The sequence below is a fragment of the Miniopterus schreibersii genome (genome assembly GCF_964146895.1).
Source record: "Miniopterus schreibersii genome assembly, chromosome: 10".
NCBI lineage: Eukaryota > Metazoa > Chordata > Mammalia > Chiroptera > Miniopteridae > Miniopterus > Miniopterus schreibersii.
This window is the reverse complement of record NC_138110.1, coordinates 64,763,031-64,786,227: the sequence shown is the minus strand read 5'-3', so window position 1 is coordinate 64,786,227 and position 23,197 is coordinate 64,763,031. Positions and strand designations below refer to the sequence as shown.

General features: G+C 41.0%; 1 protein-coding gene and 1 long non-coding RNA gene across 5 annotated transcripts in view; one reads left to right on the top strand and one right to left on the bottom strand.

Moving 5' to 3' along the window:
- ATRN (attractin) overlaps window positions 1–12,671 on the bottom strand; it is a 109,631-nt gene extending 96,960 nt beyond the window's left edge. For all 3 annotated transcript variants that reach the window (XM_081148418.1, XM_081148416.1, XM_081148417.1), the window contains exon 1: window positions 12,219–12,671. In XM_081148418.1, coding sequence (XP_081004544.1) covers window positions 12,219–12,589 — 371 coding nt within the window. In that variant the 5' untranslated portion in view covers window positions 12,590–12,671. The remainder of the gene's footprint in view (window positions 1–12,218) is intronic.
- Window positions 12,672–12,728: 57 nt separating this feature from the next.
- Window positions 12,729–18,567, top strand: LOC308562513. Of its 2 annotated transcripts, none has more exons than XR_013999620.1 (3): window positions 12,729–13,164; window positions 13,612–13,856; window positions 17,946–18,567. It is a non-coding gene; the product is annotated as an uncharacterized lncRNA (long non-coding RNA). The 2 variants fall into 2 exon arrangements; XR_013999621.1 differs by having other exon boundaries at window positions 12,765–13,389; window positions 13,489–13,856; window positions 17,946–18,011.
- Window positions 18,568–23,197: the final 4,630 nt, after the last annotated feature.

Below are 23,197 nucleotides of genomic sequence, written 5' to 3'. Positions count from 1 at the left end.
CCAGGTTTCTCTCCTATATCATTACTATTTTTCCCCTTTCCATATTCTATTATTTGGATAAGAGTCACTAAATCCAGGCTATTCTCAAGGGGAGCAATAAAGAGAAATTAGCACTACACCCCAGAAAGGGAAATATTTACTTACATTATTCAGAATTCTTCTGTAAGATTTGTCCCTTCTCATCATTTATTTATATATCCAATCATAGATAATTTTTTGTTTGTTTGTTAATCCTCAACCTAGGATATTTTTTCCATTGATTTTTAGAGAGAGTGGAAGGGAGGGAAGGGGAAGAGAGAGAGAGAGAGAGAGAGACACAGAGACAGAGAAAAACACTAATGTGAGAGAGACACACCGATTGGTTGTCTCCTGCACACGCCCCAACTTGGGCTCAGGATCGAACCTGCAACTCAGGTACATGCCCTTGACTGGGAATTGAACCCTTGACCCTTTGGTGCACGGGCTGATGCTCTAAGCAATGAGCAACACCAGCCAAGGCTAGAGGTAAAATTTTTAAATTGTGAAATAAAATTTAAAAAGCCATTCACTACTAGATCACTGCTACATATATAATATCAGGATTAATATCTAGAATATATAAAGAACTCCTATAAATCAATAAAAAGGGACAAACACCCTAACAGGCAAATGAGCAAAGGCAAAAAAAAAGCAATTCAAAGAAACGTAACATCCAGATCACTGGACAGAATTTATAATCCAGGAAAAAAATTACATGGGTGAATTAGAATAAAATAATATAATGGGTGTTTTTCAGTAACTCTACACTACACCAAAAATGATATACTTTGCAACTATGTAAATCCATTTTTTAATGGTATAAATTAACTCCATCTCAACCTAAAAGCATGCAAGGAAGTAAACAGAATTTTAAAATTAGCTCAGCCAGGCGTGGCTCATTGGTTGAGCATACAGGAGATCACAGTTCAATTCCTGGTCAGGGCTCATGTCCGGGTTGCAGGCTCCATTCCCAGCAGGGAGCATGCAGGAGGCAGCCAATCAATGACAACTCTCTCATCATTGATTTTCTATCTCTCTCTGAAATCAATAAAGATATATATTTTGGAGGTGCTTCAAAAGTTTAAAAATCACTATTCTAGAGAAAAGTCATTCATGCATACACAAAGAGATATTAACGTAGCACTGTTTGTAACAGCACACACTGGAAAAAATCTAAATACCCATCAGCACAATGAATGAATTGGAATTCTGTAATGAATATAGCTAGATTCTAGTAGAACTACATTTATGAACACAAATCTCAAAAGCATTAACAAATGTGTTCTGAGGTAATAAAAGCTTGTTTACTTTTTAAAGTTTGAAGAACATGACTTTGTTTTTGGAAACAAGAGTGTGTATGTGTGTGTGTCTGCAGTAAAACTAGAAACATGCATGCAAGGGAAATAATACACATCAATTTCATCATACTAGTTACCTCTAGGGAAAGAGTAAGGTAAACAGGATTAGGGAGAGGTAACACAGGGAATTTGGTTGCTATCTGTAATATTCTATATTACGTAATTTATATTTATATTACTATGGAGTAATAAAAATATTACTATGAAGGAAATTCAGCAAAGCTAGGTTGTAGGTACAAAGATATTCATTTTATTATTCTTTGTATCTCTTCCATAGGCTTGAAATAATTCATATTAAAAGGATGTTACAGTCAGTCCAGAGAGACTGAACCAGCACCAAACACGACTGCCTTAAAGCAACCAGTTACTTGGCCAGGGTTGCTCAATGTTGCTCAACCAGTAGTCCAAATGATGTTCCAATTAAAAGACAGTAATGGCATCTATTAAAAGAGAAGCATAAGACATGATATTTAAATACGAGTTATGGAAGGACATAAAATTAATCTGCATCTAAAAATCTGCCTCAAGATCAACTTGCTAAACCTAATCAAAATCCTTGTATAGCTTTGCAAAACGTTTTTTTAACTTCAAAAACCATTGTCAAAAGGGGAAAATTAAGTGACAATTATAGACAGTTTGGTGTTTTTATTCAATTTTAGGGGGGAAAAATCTACCCAGGGAACATGCTATTTGCAGAGAAATGCCTACAAATAGCTGAAAACCACTATTATTTTATCACTTAGAAACAAAATACAAAAAAATTCTAAGAAATAATGTTTAGGGCACAAAGGCATGAATACCAAACATCAGAAGAGGAAAGCTGTCTATTTCTATAGCACAAAGCAGAGTCAAATTCAATCTCTATTTTAATATACATTTGATCCCAAAATAAAATGTCATTGTTTTATTTGTGTATAAATCATGCTTTTCCTTACACATTAATTTAAAATATATTAAATATGTACCACATGTTAAACAGAGAAAAGGTCAAATTTTTTATATTGTGAATATCATTACAAATTATATTTAAGATGTACGTTAAAATCTGTAAGAAATTACTTTTTACTCTATTTAAAAGCATCTTATCACCATTCAGTGGTTAAAGCATTGGCCCTCCCACCGAAGGGTCTCGGGTTCAATTCCTGGTAAAAGCACGTACCTGGGTTGCAGGTTCCATCCCCAACCTGGGTTAGGCCATGGGCAGGAGACAACCCATCGATGTGTCTCTCTCACACTGGTGTTTCTCTCTCTCTCTCTCTCTCTCTTTTCTCTCCTCACCCCCCCACCCCACCTCCTTTCTCTCTAAAAATCAATTAAGACATATCCTCAGGTGAAGATTAAAAAAACAAAACAGGATGCATTTTTTAAAAATTATCTTTTAATTCCTAAGACACTCCAGAAGTGCATACATTTTTCTGAAAGGATCTGTGAATCAAAAATATAGGAAACACTGGTGAAGAGAGGTGACTTGTGTGTGTCTTAACAGCACCTGATAAAGTTTCAGCCCCTAATGGTTATAGGTTTATTAATAGGTTTAATAAACCTATAGGTTTATTAATAAACAATTTAGAAAATTCTTAATTAGAATGCAAAAAGGATCAAGAGGAATTAATTTTAAAATGCATTCAACTTAATGACTGTACAACGTTAATGTCAAATTCTAGAAGAATAAATTCAGCCATGGCAAATTCAACCACGACAAAAATTAACTTCTATAAGTGAAAGATAGAATTCTAGATGAGAAAACATGCAAGTAAATAACTAGAGTTAAAGTTCACTCAAAATGTAACTTGAAAAAATAAAAAACTTACAGAATTAAAAATTGAAAGGATAAAAATCAAAACATGGTCTCAAGTGCTAAAAGAAAAGCCATTAAAGGGCTATGACATCAATAAAACAAGGAGAAAGAAAAAAGCAAGGCAAATATAAGAAAGTTACCCTGAGGAGAACAAAACAGAAAAGGCTAGTAATAAAGGAAAAAAGGAAAAATGGAAGGAAAGTAACAACATGAAGGATTAGATTAGTACATAATATAGGGATGGGAGTCACTTCTGCCACAGTGCATTTGGGAAATCTGAGAAGTGGGAACAAGCTTCACAACAGGTCAGTGGCTGATAAGTTTTCAGATGCAATTATTCTGAAAAATACAACTACAGTTTCATTTCAGTTTTAGAAACAAGGTTGTGTGAAAGAGAAAAACCAGTATGATTTCATACTGTTCAGCCACACAGTTCCAGGTAAATACTTTTATATTTAATTCTCAAGACAAAGATAACCTACATATTTATTAAATCAGTTAATCATATTTAGAAAAAAACTGTTAGATCATAAACATACTCTGCTTTTCACCTATATATTTTTCTGTCCTGTATATTGTAGTAAATAAAAAATATTTGCTTATCTTGGGAACCTCTCGCAAAGGTAAAGTTTAAATGTCAGATACCTGCTTTCAGACATATCATAACTTCTGCAATTATATTAAGACATTCATGCTCAACTTTTCCTTTTACTCAATAACCATATTTTTACTTTTCAAATAAGTAAACTCTATCTTCCAGGAATCAACCAAAAACTTAAAGTATCTATTATGTAAATATTTTATATAAAGTTAAGGTTACTTCCAACATAGCGTAATTTCACACAATTACGTATTTGTTTGCTTCCTCCCATAATCCTCTCTATTCCCCATTACAAAACCAAGAGATGAATAACTGCCATTCAATGACTTGTCTCTACTAGACTGAAACTCAACACAGGACAGTCCTCAACATAGTAATCTCAAAGGGCCAGCATAATGCATTCCACCTAGTGGGTCCCTCACAAGTCCTTGTAATGAGTGAGTGAATTTCTGATAAACTGGGGACCAGCATTTTATACTTGTGATACAATTTTTCCAGACCATTCCCAATTTTCATCATCAACACTTATCTTCACCAAATGGCGGGTTCTTAGAACACACAGTGATGTCACTGTTCTCACCTGCCCAGCACTGGCCCCACTTTCCAGTAACACTGCATGTGTTTTCCTTTCTCCTTTCTTGCTCCCCCTTTCTCAGTTCATGCCATTTAATGAAGCTGGACTTCATTCCCCACTCTAGAGCAGGTACTCAACTCAGGAGAATGCTAAGCCAGTTTGATTTAGCTTCTGGAATCACTACATGGAGACAGCCTTCCCGAGAGTGAGGTCAGTAAAGAATAAAGGGATAGAGGGAGTGAGACCAACTCGTCTCCTGGACCCAGCCACACATGAAACCAACAATATCCCCTTGACTTTTCTGTCACATAAACCAGTAAATTTCTCCCATCTTTTTCTCTTAAATTTGTATGAGTTGAGAGGCTGTCACTAAAAGAACTTTTATAGAAATATAAAAGTATCCCATACAATTTACAAATAGAGTGACAATTAATGAGCCCTCAACTGTAAAACTGGCTAAACAGGGCTGAGGTACAGGGCAGTGAGAACAGTCTCATCTCCAGCTGGTAGTTGGCAATCCCAGTTAAGCAGTTTCAAAGAAACAAGCTACAACTATTACCTACGGTAACTTAGATCATATGCCCATCAAAATTGGAACATTGGGAGACTTGGAATTTAGACCACATTATCAACACCAAGAGGATAAGACCCAAACTCCTTGGTATGGAATATAAAGAGACTTTCATAATCTGGCCCTACGTCCCTCTGTATGTTAGGAATTACTCTACATCATAAGGGACAGGAATTCCAACACTAACTGGCATAAGAAATGTAGTACCTCACAAAACTGAAAAGTGCGGGTTCAGGCAAGGCTTGATCCAGAGATTCAGAAAGTCATAAGGTCTCCAGCTCCACTCCTCTGCCATCCTCCCTCCTCTAGGAGTTGCTCTGACCTCAGGTGGGCTCCTATCACAACAGCAACGCTACCAGCTATAACAATTCTAGGTCCTACATCCTCACCACAGAGAAGGCAGATGACAGCATCTGCTTCATAAATACCCATAGAGAGGCCTCCAGCAAGTTCTGAGTCAGCTTAGATTACATGCCTACCTCAAAACAATCACTGCAGCCAGAGACTGGAATGACCTGATAGCTTAACCTAGGTCAAGTATACACCCTGAAGCTGAAAGTTTTAGGAAAGGCAGAGGGAAAGCTATTATCACCTTCCAATGCTTCCCTTACAAGTTATTCTCTAACAACTATTTCGAATTCTCAAAGTGTTGTGGTTTGAATTGTGTGTCCCCCAAAAATATTTTGAAGTCATAACCCCCAGGACCTGTGAATATGACCTTATGTGGAAGTGGTCTTTGCAGATGTACTCAAGTTAAGATGTACTCAAGTTATACATCCAATATGACTGGCATCCTTATAAGGAGAGACACACAAGGAGAGTGTCATGAGAGATTGAAATGATGATGGAGGCAGAGACTGCAATGATGTACCTACTAGCCAAGGAATGCCCAGGATTGCTGGCAATTCCTGAAACTAAGAGAAAGGCAAGGAACAGATTCTCCCTTAGAGTCTTCAGTGAGAGTATGGCCCCTCAACACCTTCTCAGACTTCTGACCTCCAGAACTCTGGCAGATTAAATTTGTTTTTCCTTTTTAGTTAATCCTCACCTGAAGATATTTTTTCCATTAATTTTGTTTGTTTGTTTGTTTTAGAGAGAGAGCAAAATGGAGGGGGAGGGGGAAAGAGAGAAAAAGGAGAAACATCCACATGAGACACATTGAGTGGCTGCCTCCAATGAACTCACAACCGAGGTACCTGCAACCTAGGCATGTGCCCTTGACTGGGAATTGAACCCGAGACCCTTCAGTAGGTGGCCCAATGCTCTAACCACACCAGCCAGGGCTAAATTTCTGTTGTTTTAAGCCACCCATTTTGTGACACTTTGTTACAACAAGCATAGGAAACCAATATACTGAGTATGACAGTCCATGATTCTCCTTGCACAAGCTCTTTGCTCCTGAAATGCCCTTCTCCCCCACTATTCATGATTCACTATTCCCACTAAACTTCTCAGATCTGCCCAAAATGTCCTCTTCTCTGTGATGACTTCCACCACAGCCCTCAAAAGGTTAGTCTCTCCACCACGTATTAATCCTGCACCACATACTGCCTGTATTTTTATTATTAAATTTTAACTGCCTGTGTACATAGCTGTCTTTTCAGAATTATGAGCTCTCCAATGGGAAAGCAGGGCCTGATTCTTACCCATATTCATATCCTCAAGGCATGCACAGCACCTAAGACATAATAATCATTCATTCAGAAGCTATCTATGAATTAAATGAGTTGATAACTCATCTCAAAAGAAGATAACAGGTATGATTTTGGAGAGTTTGCTATTATAGATTATAGAGAACTGAAGATGGGCCTTAGGGTAGAATCTAGATAAGCAAAGAAGAATGCAGGGTCAGGGAGGAGGAAGGGTGCTGAAATTAGCAAATATGAAGAAAAACTATAAAGTGGAAGGATTTGTTTTGGAAAAAGTAAAATGTATAAGGCAGTGGGAGCCTTCTGCTGACAGTCATTTTACAGGTAATAAGAGGAGTGAAAAAAAGGTTTCTGAGCAAGATAGTGACATGTTTTCAGGGGATTATGTGACAAAGTGTAGAATGGACTCTGGAGGCACAAGAGACCAAGCAGGGTGCACCAGAGGCAGGTCAGCAATGACGTAAAGGACGAGATACACTAGAATGGCAACAAGAGAAATGGGAAGGAACAAATTTCTAAGACTTTAGAAAAGAGAATAAACAGAAAGAGCAATGAATTGCTCCCAAATTTTTACCTCTGGTTATCTAAAGTTGGATTTGCTGCTGAAATATGGCAGTCATCTAGGCAAAAATGACTTTTGGGGGGCAGTTTTATAACTATATTCAACAATCAGCAGTTAGTTCTCAACCACATTAACTGTTTGCAGATTTTTGAAAGTGGTGACCAGTATACAATGTATAGAGCCTGTATGGTGAATCTTCATCCTCATTATGTTTTCTGGACAACTGCACCCAGATATAGTATGAGACATTCCTTATTCCTGTGGCCCAGAGAGCTTATTGAGCTTGGTGTCAGTGATACATCTGGAGTTTCCATCTCCTTCATAATAAATTTCCAGATCTCTTTAAGTGCCCAAAGGGCACGCTTCTTGAAACCCACTTCATGGATAAACTTGTGAATGCTGATAGGGTAGTCTCTGGTCACTACGTTGTTGATGGCAGAACGGTCCTTCTTCTCTTCACCCTTATTTGCAGGAGCCATTCTGACAGGCCCAAGGTGTTTCTCAAAGGATTTTAGCTCAGCCCTTCCAAAGGTTCATAAAGGGTGACTGCGCTCAGTAAAAATGAGAGGCCAAATGGTACAGTGGAAAGCATGGGTTTGAGAATTAGACAAGGCCTGAGCTCAAACCACAATTGTTCATAAGTTGTGTGACCTTGGGCAAGTAATTCAATATCTCCCAGGTTCAATTTACCCATCTATGAAATGGGAATGCCTTCAGTCTAAGGATTAAAAGGGGTAATTCCTAAAAGGCACTTGACACAACATCTGGAAAAAATGGATGTTAGAAAAATGGTGACAGCTGCTGCTATGACTACTACTACTAGTACTGCATATGCTGGGCACAAAACAGACAATCAATAAATGCTTCTTTTCTTTTACTTCTATAGAAGGTAGCTCAACATCATGGGTAACTATAAGGCTCCAATTCACTAGGCTATTCTATTCTACCCTCCCAAAAGTTTTGTATAGCAAGAACTTAAAAAAATTAAGTGCATATTCATTTCATAAATGGGCTTAATAACTTTATTCTCTAACTTGGTATTTATCCTCTAAAGAAAAATGTCAACGGCTATATCAGCAGAAAAAAAAAGATCACTGAATTATGAAGATTCACATAAAAATGAATGAAAGTGGTACTGCTTTAGAAATCATCCACCAAAGATTCCAGTTATTTTTATTACAATGGCACCATTAACTTTATCCTCTGCAATTAATCATTTTTGTAGTATCTTTCATTTGGGAAAAAATTAAGTGATTTTGTAACTATAACCACACAAAAATCCAAATTTTATACACTGTCAGAGTTGTCCTAAAGATTAAATGGCACAATGTATATGAAAATGCTTGACCAGGTACCTGGCATGTAATACGCACTCAGTGATAACTTCAATAAAATCAAATCCTCCTATTATCCTACATTCCTTTCAATTAATGAAAGAGTCCTTATAACAGCAATTATAACACAAGATTTATGGAACTAAAAAGCTTAAAAAAACACACCGACTTGATGTTAATACAAACCAAAAAGAAAAAAACACACTGACTTGACGTCAATACAAACCAGAAAGGTGTTCCTTTAATGTCTCTTAGTTTAACAAGGAGATTTGTAAGTTAAATCAAGATACACACCACTATAATCAAAACCAGCATTTCACTCTTCCCCTAAAAATAATCCTTCAACTAAAATTTTAATTAAAGTTTTTTTTAAGACCTGAGACATAAGTTCCTCTTACTTTCATTTTTAAAAATGCAAATTCCAGAAGCCCACAAAATATAATGGAATTATCAGTACCAAAGTCAAAGGAAAGGACACTGACACCAGCTCAAATGGAGCGTCCACAATAACCAGGGGAGCCCCTTCACTCAAGAGTGACACCATCCGAGACAACCAGTGTCAGGACTGCATGTTCCCCATAACAAGTGATTCTTCTCCAGTCCTTCTGGACTTTCTATGTGAACACTCAGACCTGCTCTCTCCCCCTGGCAATGTCCTTCATATATAGATAACGCCAGTGCTTACACCTGTCCTGCCAGGTGGATACCCTGAAAGCATCTCAGTGTGTGCAAAATTAAACATCTCAGATCCCTTCCTCCAGTGTTCTTGTGTGTTTTAATGATATCACCATCTTCTCAATCACCCAAGATAGAATCTAGTTTTCTTTCCTTCACCATCCCCCTCTCTTTTCCCAAGAGCAAACTAGTTTCAAAGAAAGATCTGTCACTTCTACAATATCACTTAGGACCTAGCTCATATTCTATCTCAAATTCTCTTTACTGCTGTCCTGACCCACACTAATTGTTCCAACCCATTTGCCCACCATCACTCATGCTTAAAGCGAGTCCACCTACTCTGAACATTCCAGACAGACCGATCTTGCTATGCATCTCCCTCCCCACTCTATGGTCCCCCACTGCCTATCATGCCATGCCACAATTTCAGAACTTGAAGAACTTTCCTCTGACCCAGCCATTCATTCACTTGATCTTGGAAGCTCCCAAAATTCAAAATGCTCTAGCCTAAACTTCAAGGCCATCTCTGCTCTGGCTCCAATCTAAAAAACCTGTAATGTCATGAAAACAAGATGAACTATACCATTCCACTGCTCACAGGCTAAGAGTCAAAATACTCAACCCAACCAACAGGGATCTACATGGCCTGGTCCCTACCTACCTCTCCAGTATTACCATGCTCCCCTTTGCTCTCTCTGTTCCAGCCACCTGGCCTTCTACCCCACCTGCTATAATCCCTCTCATCCCCAAGCCTTGTACATGCTGGCCCTTAGCATCCCACCCCTCATGTAGGCAGTGTCATCTCACCCCTCAGATCTCAACTCAAAAGTCACTTATTAAGTCACTAAACTTACCATTCCAAACTAAGTCAAGTCCTATCTGTCCCCTGCTCTTCACTTCCATTACCTCAAGCAAAATCATACTAATTTGATTACTGGATGCCTTATTCCCAAGCTAGAAGGTAAGCTCCACAAAAGCAGGACTGTGTCTGTCTTCTACCTCACAATCTAACCCAGAAGAGCCCTCAAAAAAATATATTATATTATTATATTATATTATATTATATTATATTATATTATAATTATGTTATATTATTATATATTATTATATATTATATTACATTACATTACAATATTATATTATATTATAATATTATAATATTATAATATTATAATATTATAATATTATAATATTATATTATTATATATTATATTACATTACATTACAATATTATATTATATTATAATATTATAATATTATAATATTATATTATATTATATTATATTATATTATATTATATTATATTATATTATATTATATTATATTTATTATATTATTATATTAATTCATGCCAGAACACCCTACGTTACAAGGCCAGCCCCACTACACACTGGTCGCGAAATCGCTTGGCTTCTTCATAACAATAAAGAGCTCATGTCCTCAACTTCCTCTGAGTTCCCTTGAAGATCTGACATTACATCAGTCTACAATTCCACTGTTCCAAACTTCTCCCTAACAGCTCTCTTCCATAAACCCTGGCACCAGCAATACTTTATTTTCTGGTCTCCACAGTTTTGTTTGCATCCTTCTTTCCATTTGGAATTTTTTCCCAGCTGCACACTTCCAAATCCTAATTAGCCTCAAATGCTCAAATCCAATGTCACCTCCTCCTCAAAGTCTCCCTTGCATCCTCCAGTTAGTAGCAACCTCTCCACCCCTAAATTCCCATGGGTTCTCCAACGCCTCATTCAGGTCCCAGATCAAATGTCACTTTAAAGGAGAGGCATCTCCTAAAGTTACCCACCAGTGATCATTCTCTATCAGACAATCCTGTTTATTTTCTTGAAAGCATTTACCATTATCTAAATTACCTTGTTCATTTCTTTCAGTTATATATTTACTTGTTAACTACCTGTTTCCTGACTAGAATGTAAGATCCATGAAAGCAGAGACCCTTGTTCCTCATACTTCCTCACTCCTCCATATCTGAGATCAAAAGTGTTCAGTAAAGCTCTGGCCAGGTGGCTCCATTGGTTGGCGTGTCATCCCATACACCAGAAGGTTGTGGGTTTGATCCCCAGTCAGGACGCATATAGGAGGCAACTGATTGATGTTTCTCTCCCTCTTACCCTTCCTCTCTCTCTAAAATCAATAAAATTTTTCCTCCGGTGAGGATTTTTTTAAAAAGTGTTCAGTAAATATCTGCCAAAGATGTGCAGGGCTCTGCAGCCCTATGACTAGGGTTATTTGTGTACATACCTTTCTCTTGCTGTATTCCAAACTCCTTGTGAACTAGGCCAAAGTCTGGCTAATCTATTTGTGTGTATCATCTGGAAATCCTTGCACAACTGAAGCAAATAATAGATAACCACTAATTAATTAATGGGTGATCTCTCCAAGAGGTACTGCCCTGAACCAGGCCAACTCAGAACTCCATATTCCCCAGAAATCAGGGCAAACAGAAACCTTCTATGCACTCTCCACGACAGACCCTGTTTCAATCTGAGGCCTCCAGTGAGCTGCAAAGGGCTAGTTTCCTCACTTTCCTTTAGCCAACACCACTGAATCTTCTATCTCTAATATCTCACGATTCTATCCTTTCCTTTCTATCTCCAGCAAACAAATAACTTCCAAGCCCCTCTTTTTTCAGAGTAAACCACATATCCAATCAGTCGGGAAACTCATCAGGGCGCTAGGAAACAAGGAAATGTTAAAACGAAGTGTTTAAATAAGACTAGCTCTCTTTTTCACCTTTTCTTTCATACCTCGTTTATCCAAAAGAGGCCCAGTTTCAGAGACTGGCTTTGGTACACTTTGGGACCCTAAGCTTTCTTCCCATGTAGCCCGCCGCACCCAAACCCCTTTGGGGGTACCCCCACCTTTGCCTCGAACCTTTTCATCTTCCAGTACAGAAAGACTCCAGGCCATAGACGACGATCTCCCGGAAGCAAATGGTCCTCAAACACCGTGGGGCGGCCCTACCTCCCCACTTTCTGTCTGGCATCCGCCTATGGCCTGAAGCTGTCTCGAGCCTCAACCTCTGGCTGGGCCCGACCCCCGCCCCCACCTTCCACTCACCTGAAGCGGCCCCCGCAGTGCTGGCACTGCTCGCCCACCCAGCCGGCGGGGCAGACGCACTGTCCGGTGCCAGGGTTGCAGCGGCCGCCGTTGACACAAGGCCGGTCACATTCCTTGGCCTCGGCTACGACTGAGCCGGATACCACCGCCGCTGCCGCCGCGGCCTCGGCAGCCCAGGGAAACAGCAGCAGAGGCGGCAGCAGCAGCAGCAGCAGCAGCCGCGGGAGGCGCAGCCCGGCCCCCGGCCCCGGCCTCCCAGCCTGGGTTGCGTCCCAGTCCCGGGGCCGCCCGCCGTTCCTTCCCGCGGGCGCTGTCGCCGTTGTCGTCGTCCTCCTCAGCCTCGCCTCAGTCGCCGCCGCCGCCGCCACCATCTTCCCGGGGCTGAGACGGCGCCCCGCGAACACATACACACCGCACGGCCGGCTCCTCGTCGCCTGGCCGTGCGGGGCGGGGCAGTGCGGACGGTGGCTCTGGCGGCCAATCCTGGGGGCGGAGCCAGAGCTGCGCGGCGGGCGGGGCCGGCCGGTGCGTGCGCGCGAGCGGGCGCGGAGGCCGCGGGCGTCCGGCGCTGGGGGTCGTGACGGTGGGCGTCTGACCTCAGTCTGGGGATCCCTGCGACCCCCGCTCCCACCCCGGGTCCCCGTGCCAAGGCACCCTAGCGGCCTAGTTTTTGCCTTCGCCCGGCAGGGCGGCGACGGGGTAGCCGTCCCGAAGCGCTCCCTTCCCGCTGGCTGCCGGGAGCCGGCCGGTCTGCTGACCGAGCCAGCCGTGCCGAGCGCCGCCCTCGCGGAGCCCCGGCCCGCGTCCCCGCGCGGCCCCAGCGCTAACTGCGGGGTGACGAGAGCTTGGGAGGCCGCGTCGCGGTGTGGTGCTAGGCGCTGCATTCGAGCCTCTGCTTTCTCCTGTGAAACAGGAATAACGAAATAACATGCGTGTGAAGAACCTGGTGCGTAGACTGTGCTCAGTAAATGCTTAACAGACTAAATGAATCCGCTTGATTCGGGCCGACCCAGCAGCAGATCAGACCCCATTCTGTGGAGGAAGCTTGGGGTTAATCTTACTCCCCACTGTGTGCCCTCCAATCACCTCCGAGGAGGAGGGGGCAGCACAAAGTTAGGGATTGGAGCACCCTCGGCCCACGCAAGTCTGCCTGTAGACCCCTTCTTGTCAGGTAGTTTATTATTTTGATCCCCCCTTCCCCCCAATGGAACATGCTTTCTGGCAGTATAACCTTGTGTGGTCCTTGACCCTGTCTCCACTTAACCAATAGAAGGCGGCAGAAGCGACAATGTGCCAGTTCAAGATCCGAGCTTTAAGAGCGCCTGGCAGCCTTGATTTCTGAGCCCTTGATCATGCTAAACGGCTCCCCCCCCCTCCTTCTACCTTGCTGTAGAGAGACCCTGTGCAGAGATGACGTTGAAGGAAAGCAGGGACGCGGTTATCACCGAGAACTGAGGCCCAGACACATGAACCTGCTGAATCCATCCCAGCTGAGGGACCGGTCATTGAGGGAAGAGGCCAGCTAAGTTGTTCCAGCCAGCTTGGCTGTTCCTCACAGCCTAGAACAGAAGCAAGCTTTTCCTCCTGTGCCTTATCCAACATCCTGAGAAATGAAAAAGTGGCTGCTGTTTTAAGCCTGTAAGTTTTAGAAAGGTCTGTTACTCAGCAATAGATAACCAGAGCATTGTCTGACATAAACCCGTGCTGTGAGGAATATTCTGATGGCAGCTGCCTCAGAGTCTGGGCATCTTGCAGTTGCTTAGAGACAAATCATGTCCCTCATCCACCTGTGCAGACTCTCAGCTTTACCTCAGAGCACAGAATTCTTAGATTCTAGGATATACCCCAACATCCGTACGCAGGTCTGACCTTCCTCATCTGCTTCCTCTGCAAGCCTGGTGAAGCTGAACTGCACAACAGCCTCACCCTCAGCTTTCCACCCACACATCTCTCCTTTTCCTTCCTGAAACTTACTGTTTGGCCCAGGCCCTACCGCTGGCATTCTGGTTGCAGGTTGTTTTTTGCTGCGGTGTCCTACATGGGAATGTATAGGACCGGGCAGGAAAATAGAAGACACGGCCCTAGGCTCTGGCAAGACCCCAGTCAGATGGGGAGGTTGACATGGAGCCATGCCCTCGCTTCAGGAGGCACTGCCCCCCTTACTCCTGTCTTCTAGAAGTGGAATCAGACTTTGCCTTCACTCCCCACAGCAAAACTGAACCCAGGCTGTGACGTTGCACATTATTTTACCAAACATTCATGGATGGCAAGGAAATGGTTTGCAGACACAGAAGAGCAATACGGCTGCCCTTGAACCTTGATGCAGCAAACATTCTTTCTTACTCCCTCAAGCTATTCCCTCTGCTTGTTCTTTTGCCTTAGCCTTCGAAAGTGCTCAAATTATCTTGTCCTTAAAAAACAAACAAAATCTTGCCTTGACCGGTGAAGGGGAATTTTGCTATCTTCTTTCTCCTTTATTGTTGTTGCCAAGGAGTTTCCTACATTTTCTACTTCTGTGTGGTATATTAAAGGTAGTTGCAAGTCCTCTTACATAGAGGGATGGGGCCTAATCCCCCCACACACACACCCCTTCCTTGAATCTGTAGTTAGTGTTTGCTTAACCAATAGACTGTGGAGGAAGTGATGTGCTGGGACTTCTGAGTTTAGGTCATACGAAGTTTTGCAGCCACTGGGTTTGTGGTAATTTGTTACAGCAGTCACAGGAAACTAATACAGGTTGTTACTTACAATTACAAGAAATTTTTATCAAAAAGGATGGCTTCAGTTTGGGAACCTCTAATTTAAAGTCCTTTGTGTTGTCTTTAGCAAATCCAATTGCCTTTAATGCTATTACTTTTTTCATAATATCTTATCTATGTACAGGAAAAACATTTTAGTTCTCTATTGTAGAAATTTCAAGTGGTCTGTCTTTAAATTGGTGATCTCTTCCCAAGGTCTTGTCCCTTGAGCTGATATAAAGGTCACTTCCTGTTTTTGTGGGGCTTTTCTGTGGAAGCCACCAGGAGCTCTGCCAGCTACTTGGGGAACTAACCCTGTGCTGCCAGGTCAACTAGGTCAACTGATTTTGTACATCACTGATTTTATAAGAGAAGAACGTTAATCTGAAATAGAAGCTGGAAAAAACTTTACAATCCAAGTTACAGTTTGCTATTGAACTGGAAGCAATGTGGTGCTTTTTTAAAATGTCTACAAATTCCTTGATATGCCCTTTAAAAGTTGGAATTTAATTCCCCTTCCTAGAAGGCCAGACTTCTAACAAATAGAATGTGATAGAATTATGCTATATGACCCCTATGGCTAGGTCTTTCAAAGGATAACCTCTCTGTATCTCTCTCTCTCTTTCTTTCTCTCTCCTCCCTCCCTTCCTCTCTTTTCACTTGCGGAGGAAGAAGCCAGCCATCCTGTAATGAGGATGTGTCTGCTGCCTGTAGAGAAGCCCAAGTGGGGAGGAACTGAGGCCTCCCATTAAGAGTCAGCTTGGCCCTAGCTGGTCTGGCTCAGTGGTTAGAGGTCAGCCCACAGACTGAAGGTTTGATCCTAGCCAAGGGCACATACCTCGGTTGCAGGCTCGGGCCCAGTCAGGGTGCAAGTGGGAGGTAGCCACTCAATGTGTCTCTCTCACATTCATGTTTCTCTCTCTCTCTCTCTTTCTCTCCACACACACACACACACACACACTAAAAAAAAGAAAAAAGCCAGCGCGAACTTGCCAACCCTGTGATTGAGTCATTTTGGAAGTGGATCCTTTAGCCTCAGTCAAGGCTTCAGATGCTGGCAGCCCTGGTCAACATCTTGACTGTGACCTCATGAAAGACCTTGAGCCAGAATTGCCTAGTAACGCTGCCCTCGAATTTCTGACTCAGAAACCGTTGTTGTTATAAGTCACTAAATTTGGGGGTAAATTGTCTCATAGCCATAGATAACTAACACAGGCAATAAGAATTTGGAAGTCCACCTACACACACCCAACACCATGACGGGAGATGTTAATACTGAGACAATATAGCAAACCCACAGAAGATGTCCATTTCTCCTTTCCTGCTTTGGCTCCCGGAGAAGCCATCTCCTCCTCAAGCTAATTTCCATCAAAGCCCACTGTCCTGGTGCCACCAGAATCACCATCTCTATTTCTAGTGCTTGCCCAAGGCCCTGATACAGACCACAAATGTAGTGATTAAGGCTTCTGATCCTACACAGAAGTCTCCATCTCATGTTGCTTCTGAGCCCCTGGCACCAACTCCCATTATCTGAGACGTCACTGGCAGCAACACAGGCTTCACGGCGAAGTGGTTCTTGCATCCACCTATACTGTGACTATGGCAGGAACCCCAAGGTGGAGGATGGTGGCAAGTAACCCTGTGTACAGAAGCAGCTGACCAAAAGCCTGGTCTGTGACTAGAGGTGTGGCCCAGATTGCAGTGTTTACCAAGTTAAACAGGCTGAAGCCAGATCGGCATATCAAAAATGGCTCAAGGCACAAGGAAGATTTAGCTATGAACCCCAGCAATTCAGGGCCAAGGGCATTAATTATGAACAAAGTTCATTAATTAAGGACAGAAAAAAGCAAACCTACAGGAAGTCTGTGAGTCAGTCCTGGGCTTGGGACAGCTTTGAAGTCTGTGCCTATTGCCCCTACCCTCAAGACTGGCATGAAGCCTTCAGGCCCCTTCTCTCATATGCATTTCAAGGCAGGTTACAGATTTTTTTTCATGTGGAAAGTTCCCACATTGTTGCCAGGACTCAAACTCTGTCTCATACTGGCAAGGAAGCTTCAACAATTTTCTATTAGTTTAGGTGTCCCCAGAAGAAAGCCCTGCGGCAAGGATTAATATGGGTCTTAACTCCAGGAAGCAGGTGGGGAGTGGGGAAGGGAGACCTGGAAGGGAAAGGAAGTCAATAAAGGGTACTTATCAAGCTAGTTACTAGTGTGAGCAATTGGAGCTTAATGCTACAGGGGAAACTCTGGGTAATGGTGTGGGACACATGCCTTAGAGGCAAGGGGGCTGGAGTATTTAGGGGTATTTATATACCAAATCCAGTCATTCATTGTTGAGGGCTACTAGGGGAGTATGTGTTAATTACTCATGGGGACCAACACAGACATGCAGATCCTGGTTGATCAATCTTTTGTTTATTGGTCATCTAGGTGTCCCCTTCTGTGAATTGTGCATTCTTATCCTTTGACCACTGTTCTATTTTGTTCTATTATCTTTTTCTTATTGATTTGTAGGAGTTACTTATATATTTAGATACTAATCTTGTCTTCATTATATGTGCGGCAAATATTTTCCAAATTGTAGTTTATCTTTTCAGCTCCTTTATGGTATAATTCAATAAATTGTTCTTATTTTTAATGTAGGTGAATTTAACAATCTTTTCTTTATAGTCTGTGCCTTTTGTGTCTTGTTTAAGAAATTCTTTTCTATCTTGAGGTAACAAAGATGATAATTTACTAGGCATTTTTGCTTTTTTATAGATAGTCTTTAATCCATCTAGAAATCATTTATATCATATATAATATAGGAATTCAATATTTCATTTTTATCATGGAAAACATCAACATACACAAAAATAGAATAGTACAATGAACCCAACACCCAGCTTGAACAATTACTAACTCATTTCAGTTGACCATTGCTGCGTAACATATTATCCCAACTTTGCAAATTAAAATAGTAATAAACATTTGTTATCTCCTATTTGTAGGTCAGGATTTCAGGAGTGACTTAACTGAGTGGTTCTGGCTCCGGCTCTGTCATGAGGCTGCAGTCATCTCAAGCCTTACTTAACTGGGGCTAAAGGATCTCTTCCAAGGTACCTGTCACCTATGGCTGATAAGATGTTGGCAGAAGGCATCTGTTTCTTGCCACATGGACCTTTCCATAGAGCTGCTGGAGTGTCCTCAGGGCATGGTGGCTTCCGCCCCCCCCCCCCAAGATGATCCAGAAAAGAATGAGGTAGGAATTTCAATGACTGTTGGGATCTAGTGTCGGGATACCCACAAGATTACTTCCACCACCTTGTATTCATTAGAAACACGTCACTGCACCCCACCGTCAAGGGGAGGGAAATTAGGCTCTACCTTCTGAAGACAGGAATGTTAGTGAAGTTTTAAAAATCAGCATAGAACTTGTGAGCAACCTTGTTTCAACTATGCCTCCATCTACTCTTCCTTACCAACTGGATTATTTTGAAGGAAATTGCAAACATCATGTTATTTCATGTATAAGTACTTCAGTGTGACTTTCTAAAAGATATGGTCTGAAGAAATGTCATAACCGCTATACCATTATCACACAAAAAGTTGACAATAAAACAATAATTCCTCAATATCCTGTCGGCATTCAAATTTCCCTGGTTCCCCCCACCCCATCCTGCCCAACATCTCTGTGCACACCTCCAGACCCTCTCAGGCTCACCTGTTTCTTAATCCAGTCATTGCTGCCTCGCTCAGTTCTGCATAGGCTCCAGCCAGCTTCACACATGTGCAGCCTGCCACCTTCTCACGGATTCTGTCTAATGCTGCAGTGTGGGATACTGTGACCATATGTGTTGGTTACCACAATAAATCATATTGTTTGTTCTGAGGAGTTTACCACATTCTATATTTCCCTGATCTCTTTCACTGTAATGCTGTTTATCATGCTATCTCTTCCCTACAGTTCCTAAACTAGTAGTTAGATCTAGAATCTCGATCAGATTGAGATTTGAATTTTTGGTAAGATTACTTCGTGGGTAGTATTATATACTGCCTACTGCATCACATTGGGAGATACAATGTCTGTTTATCTCTTTTTGTGATTTTAAGATTGATCTGTAAATTCAGGGGCAGGCATTCTAATCCATCCATTATAAACTACCCACCAGTCTTTCACCTAATGATTTTAGCAGCCAAAGACAATCATGCCCTAGAACTGTACTGTCCAGTACAATAGCAATTAGCCACATGTGCCTATTTAAATTTAATGAAAATTGAATAAAATTACAAATTAAATTCCTTAGTCACACTGGCCACATTTGAAGTACTCCATAGCTCGTGGCTTCTGTATTGAACAATGCAAATATAGAATATTTTCATCAATGTAGAAAGTTATACTAGAACTAGCTTAGAACCATTATTTTATTTTTATTCTAATATTTATAATATCTAATACTTTACCCTAAATCTATCATCCTTTATACATTTATTGGCCGTGATTGTTCTATAAAGAATAATATTCCCTCTTCAACTATTCAGTTACCCTCAGGTATATAGTTCGTACAGTAAAAGCTGTAAAAGTGCTCATTTACCTTTATTTACAAGTATTCAGAATAATGAGATGATTTCCTGGCATCCTCCAAAGTGGTTCAAAGCTTCTGGTTTGGTTTGGTTTCTATTGTTTTGATTATCATTATGATCTGATGAGTAATGTACTTGACGTCTTTCAGTTCATTGTAGTTACTGTTCTTTTAGTTGCTCAAATTTTCCCCTATGACAGCTTGGTTCCTACCATAGTATTTTATAGGTTTTTTAAAAAATTTTATTTCTAATACAAGATGTATAGGGCTTTCTGTGTACATTTTCTGCCCGAGACATGGAATCAGACATTTCTTCAAGCTGCCCTGGTTCTTTTCAGAGGAAAAAATGGGATACTCATTCCTGGTGACTTGGTTGTTGTTTTTGATTTTTTTAAAAATATAGAGAGAGCTAGAAAATAATCTTTTTTTTTTTTTTTAAGAAAATACATCTTAGCTTCAAACTAATATTCTGAATTCAAATTTAGGGCTCCGAAGTTTTGCTTAACTTCTTTGGGTTTTATGTTTGTGTTTTTTTCTCCTGGACTGAGGTTCTTGGTTCCTAAGGTCGTCAACACAATACTTTCTTTGTCTTGTAATACTTACAATAATTTCTCATTCAGCTGTGCCCATGACATACAGATTGTGAAATATTTTTAATATTACGCCTTGATTTATGACCTTCAAATTCTGTGAATTAATTTTTCTCTGCCAGCATTTCCTTATTTAAGGGACTTGCTATTTTCCTACCACCCATGCATGACTCAGTGAACCTGTCAGGCAGTAACTTGACCTCCTCTTCTATAGGAGTGAAAGATATTCCCAGGCTACGATTAACACCCCACAGGGGAAATGTGGCCAGCGCAAAATAAGAGGCAGAAAGGAGCCAGAGAATAATCTTCTTTCCCTTTCGCCCCTCAGTGGACCACTTCAAGACCTGGTGGGTTTGCACAACCTTTTAGGAAGACTCCTGTGTAACTAAGCAACCAGGTATGTTTTCTTTTTCTTTTCATTTTTAATCCTCACTAGAAGATTTTTTTTTTTAATTGATTTTTAGACAGGGGTGGGGAAGATGAGAAAGAAACATCTATCGGCTGCCTCCCTCCCACATGCTCCCGACCCAGGATCAAACCTGCAACTTAGGTATGTGCCCTGACCAGAAATCGAACCTGTAGCCTTCTGGTGTATGGGACGACACTCCAATCAACTGATCAACCCAGGCAGGGCCAGGTGTGTTTTCTTGAAGCTGCAGCAAGCCCACTAATATGCCACCTCGCATTTGCTTTGTCTCCTTCCCTAACTTTTGTTGTTCTCAACGGCACTTTCATTAAGACCTCTTGCTCTGTTCTCTAGAGAATCCAGGCAAAGGCAATGTCCCAGGATCTGCTCCTTCAGAAGGGTGAAGAGCAGTGCTGTGGATTTATACATTTAATAAGCACTCCAAGATACATGGCCCTGGTGCAGCTAGAGCCTTCATTCATTTCCCCACCTCACCTTCAGCTGTGCCAGATCTCCTTAAGCTGAGAACTTTGGGGTCCAACTTTTCCAGATGACAAACGGTAGTTTTCTGTCCTGGTAGAGGAGGGCCAAGATTTTCAACCATGTCCTCCATTTCCAGCACCAGCCCTCACCCCTGACATCAGAGATATGTGGTGTTTCCAATCTCTCAACCTTTCTGAGGTGCTGAAGCACAAATTGGTTTTCCTCTTACTGACTCACCCCTATCTACTTAGCGGAACTGAGGAAACTGCAGGTAATGTTAGAGCAAAATTCTGAAACTAAAGATTCTGAGAAGTTGTCAACATTTGATTTAACTTGTCAAGAAAGGAACCAGCCGGTAGACAAAAAAACAAACACAAAACTGTTTTGCCAGTGCTTGAAAAACAGAGAGAGAGAGAGAGAGAGAGAGAGTATAAATTGTTGGAGCTAATGAAAGGAATTCCAAAAACAATTTGCTAGGTAAGATTCAAGATTGGTTAACTTTCTTCAGGGCAATAAAATCCTTGTGTACATCCACACATCCAGGCTATAAAACCATAGAAACTATTGGTTTCTAAAGTTGAACTATAACTATATAGGACCATAAAACTGGCTGTGCCTTCAATAGCTATGTCTCTATTAAATACACTATGGCAATGGAATTACATTCCCCAGGACACAAGGTTCTGCTTTTATTCAAACAGGGTTTGAGAACGTGTTTCCTTGAGATATCAGGAATCAGTCTATTATAATTTTGCCTTTTTTTCTAAGTGTGGAATCACTTTCTCTTTCTCTCCTATGCCAGGCAACATCTAAAATATTATTGACATCACTAGTCCAGTCTTGCCTCAGTACCTACTATTTTATTCCTTGTGGGTTTGTACTTTTTTTTCTAATTTACTGTATTTTAGTAAGGTTTTGGGAGGAATCCAACATTAACACACAAGCTCAATTACCCCCCCCTTTTTTTTTGCCATGCATTTCTTTCTGCTCTCTATCTTCCAGAACTTTCTTAAACTGTTTGGTACTTTTTTAGTTTCGTGATGCTGCTATACATCTGTTTATTTTCTCTCTTTCATGTCTTTTCTGGATTTCATTGGGAGTTTTCAGCAGAAATGACAGAGTGTGCTTTTCACCATCTTGATCCAGGCCTTTTCCTGATTATATCAATGTTCAAATCCAAATATCAATCTCACCTTTGGGAATGAAAGCAAATGATTCCCATTATTCAGATAAACATTGCTGTAACTTAGCAAGAATTAGTAGGTATCTTGTCTTCCAGCCTCTCTACTTCTTACTAGTCCCTCTCCATCCCTATGAGACAGATACCCCTTTAATGGTTCTTTGGAAGGGCTTCACCTCTCCGTTGCAAACTTTAATGAGCATAAGTAGGACTAAGTAGCCAGTTATATATGTAGAACCCCAGATTCCACCCCTAGAAGATGAAGAAAGTGCCTTAGAATCTATTTTAAAGAGGGCTCCATGTCAAATCTGGGGCAATGCCAGCCTCAAATGAATAATTCAGGGGTTGATGATATTATATTAAATAAAAAGGAATTTATCCATCTATATTGATATAAACACAAAACATTTTAAGGGAGATAGAAAAGAAAGTTTTTTGTAGAAAAATGCCAACTAGTCAATGTAAAAGGATGGTACAAATGGAAAATACCATCATTTGACAAACATTTTAGTAATAATTGATTTAGACAGGACTCATCAATGGAAGATAAAACCATTACAAAGAAAGGGGTTGGGAAAAAGGATATTCAAAAGGTCGGAAAGTACCACCCTAAGAATATTTAGTAATTACAAAAAGGAAAGATACCTTTACCATGAAGAGATCTGGTAGTCACCGTCTTGACCAAGGGATGACACTTAGCACAATTACTAATGTGACAAGCTGACTGATGTGATACACTGAGATGAACACTCATTTAATGTTTCTACCAAAATTATGAACAGAGATTTTTTTTAGAAAATCAGATGCAATCAGAGCCCTGTGCATTATGATGTCATAGCTATTTTAAATACAATGGCTTACTTAATGGATATGATCGATATTTTGAAACTTTCAGTTCCCTTCTACCACAGACTCCTTTATATTCTGGAAATGACCAGGGAACACTCTTGGGTAGTCCTCTTAGAATCCTTCATTCTCCCTCTGCTAATGTCACCAGTCAGGCCTCTATTGTATAAAAAGA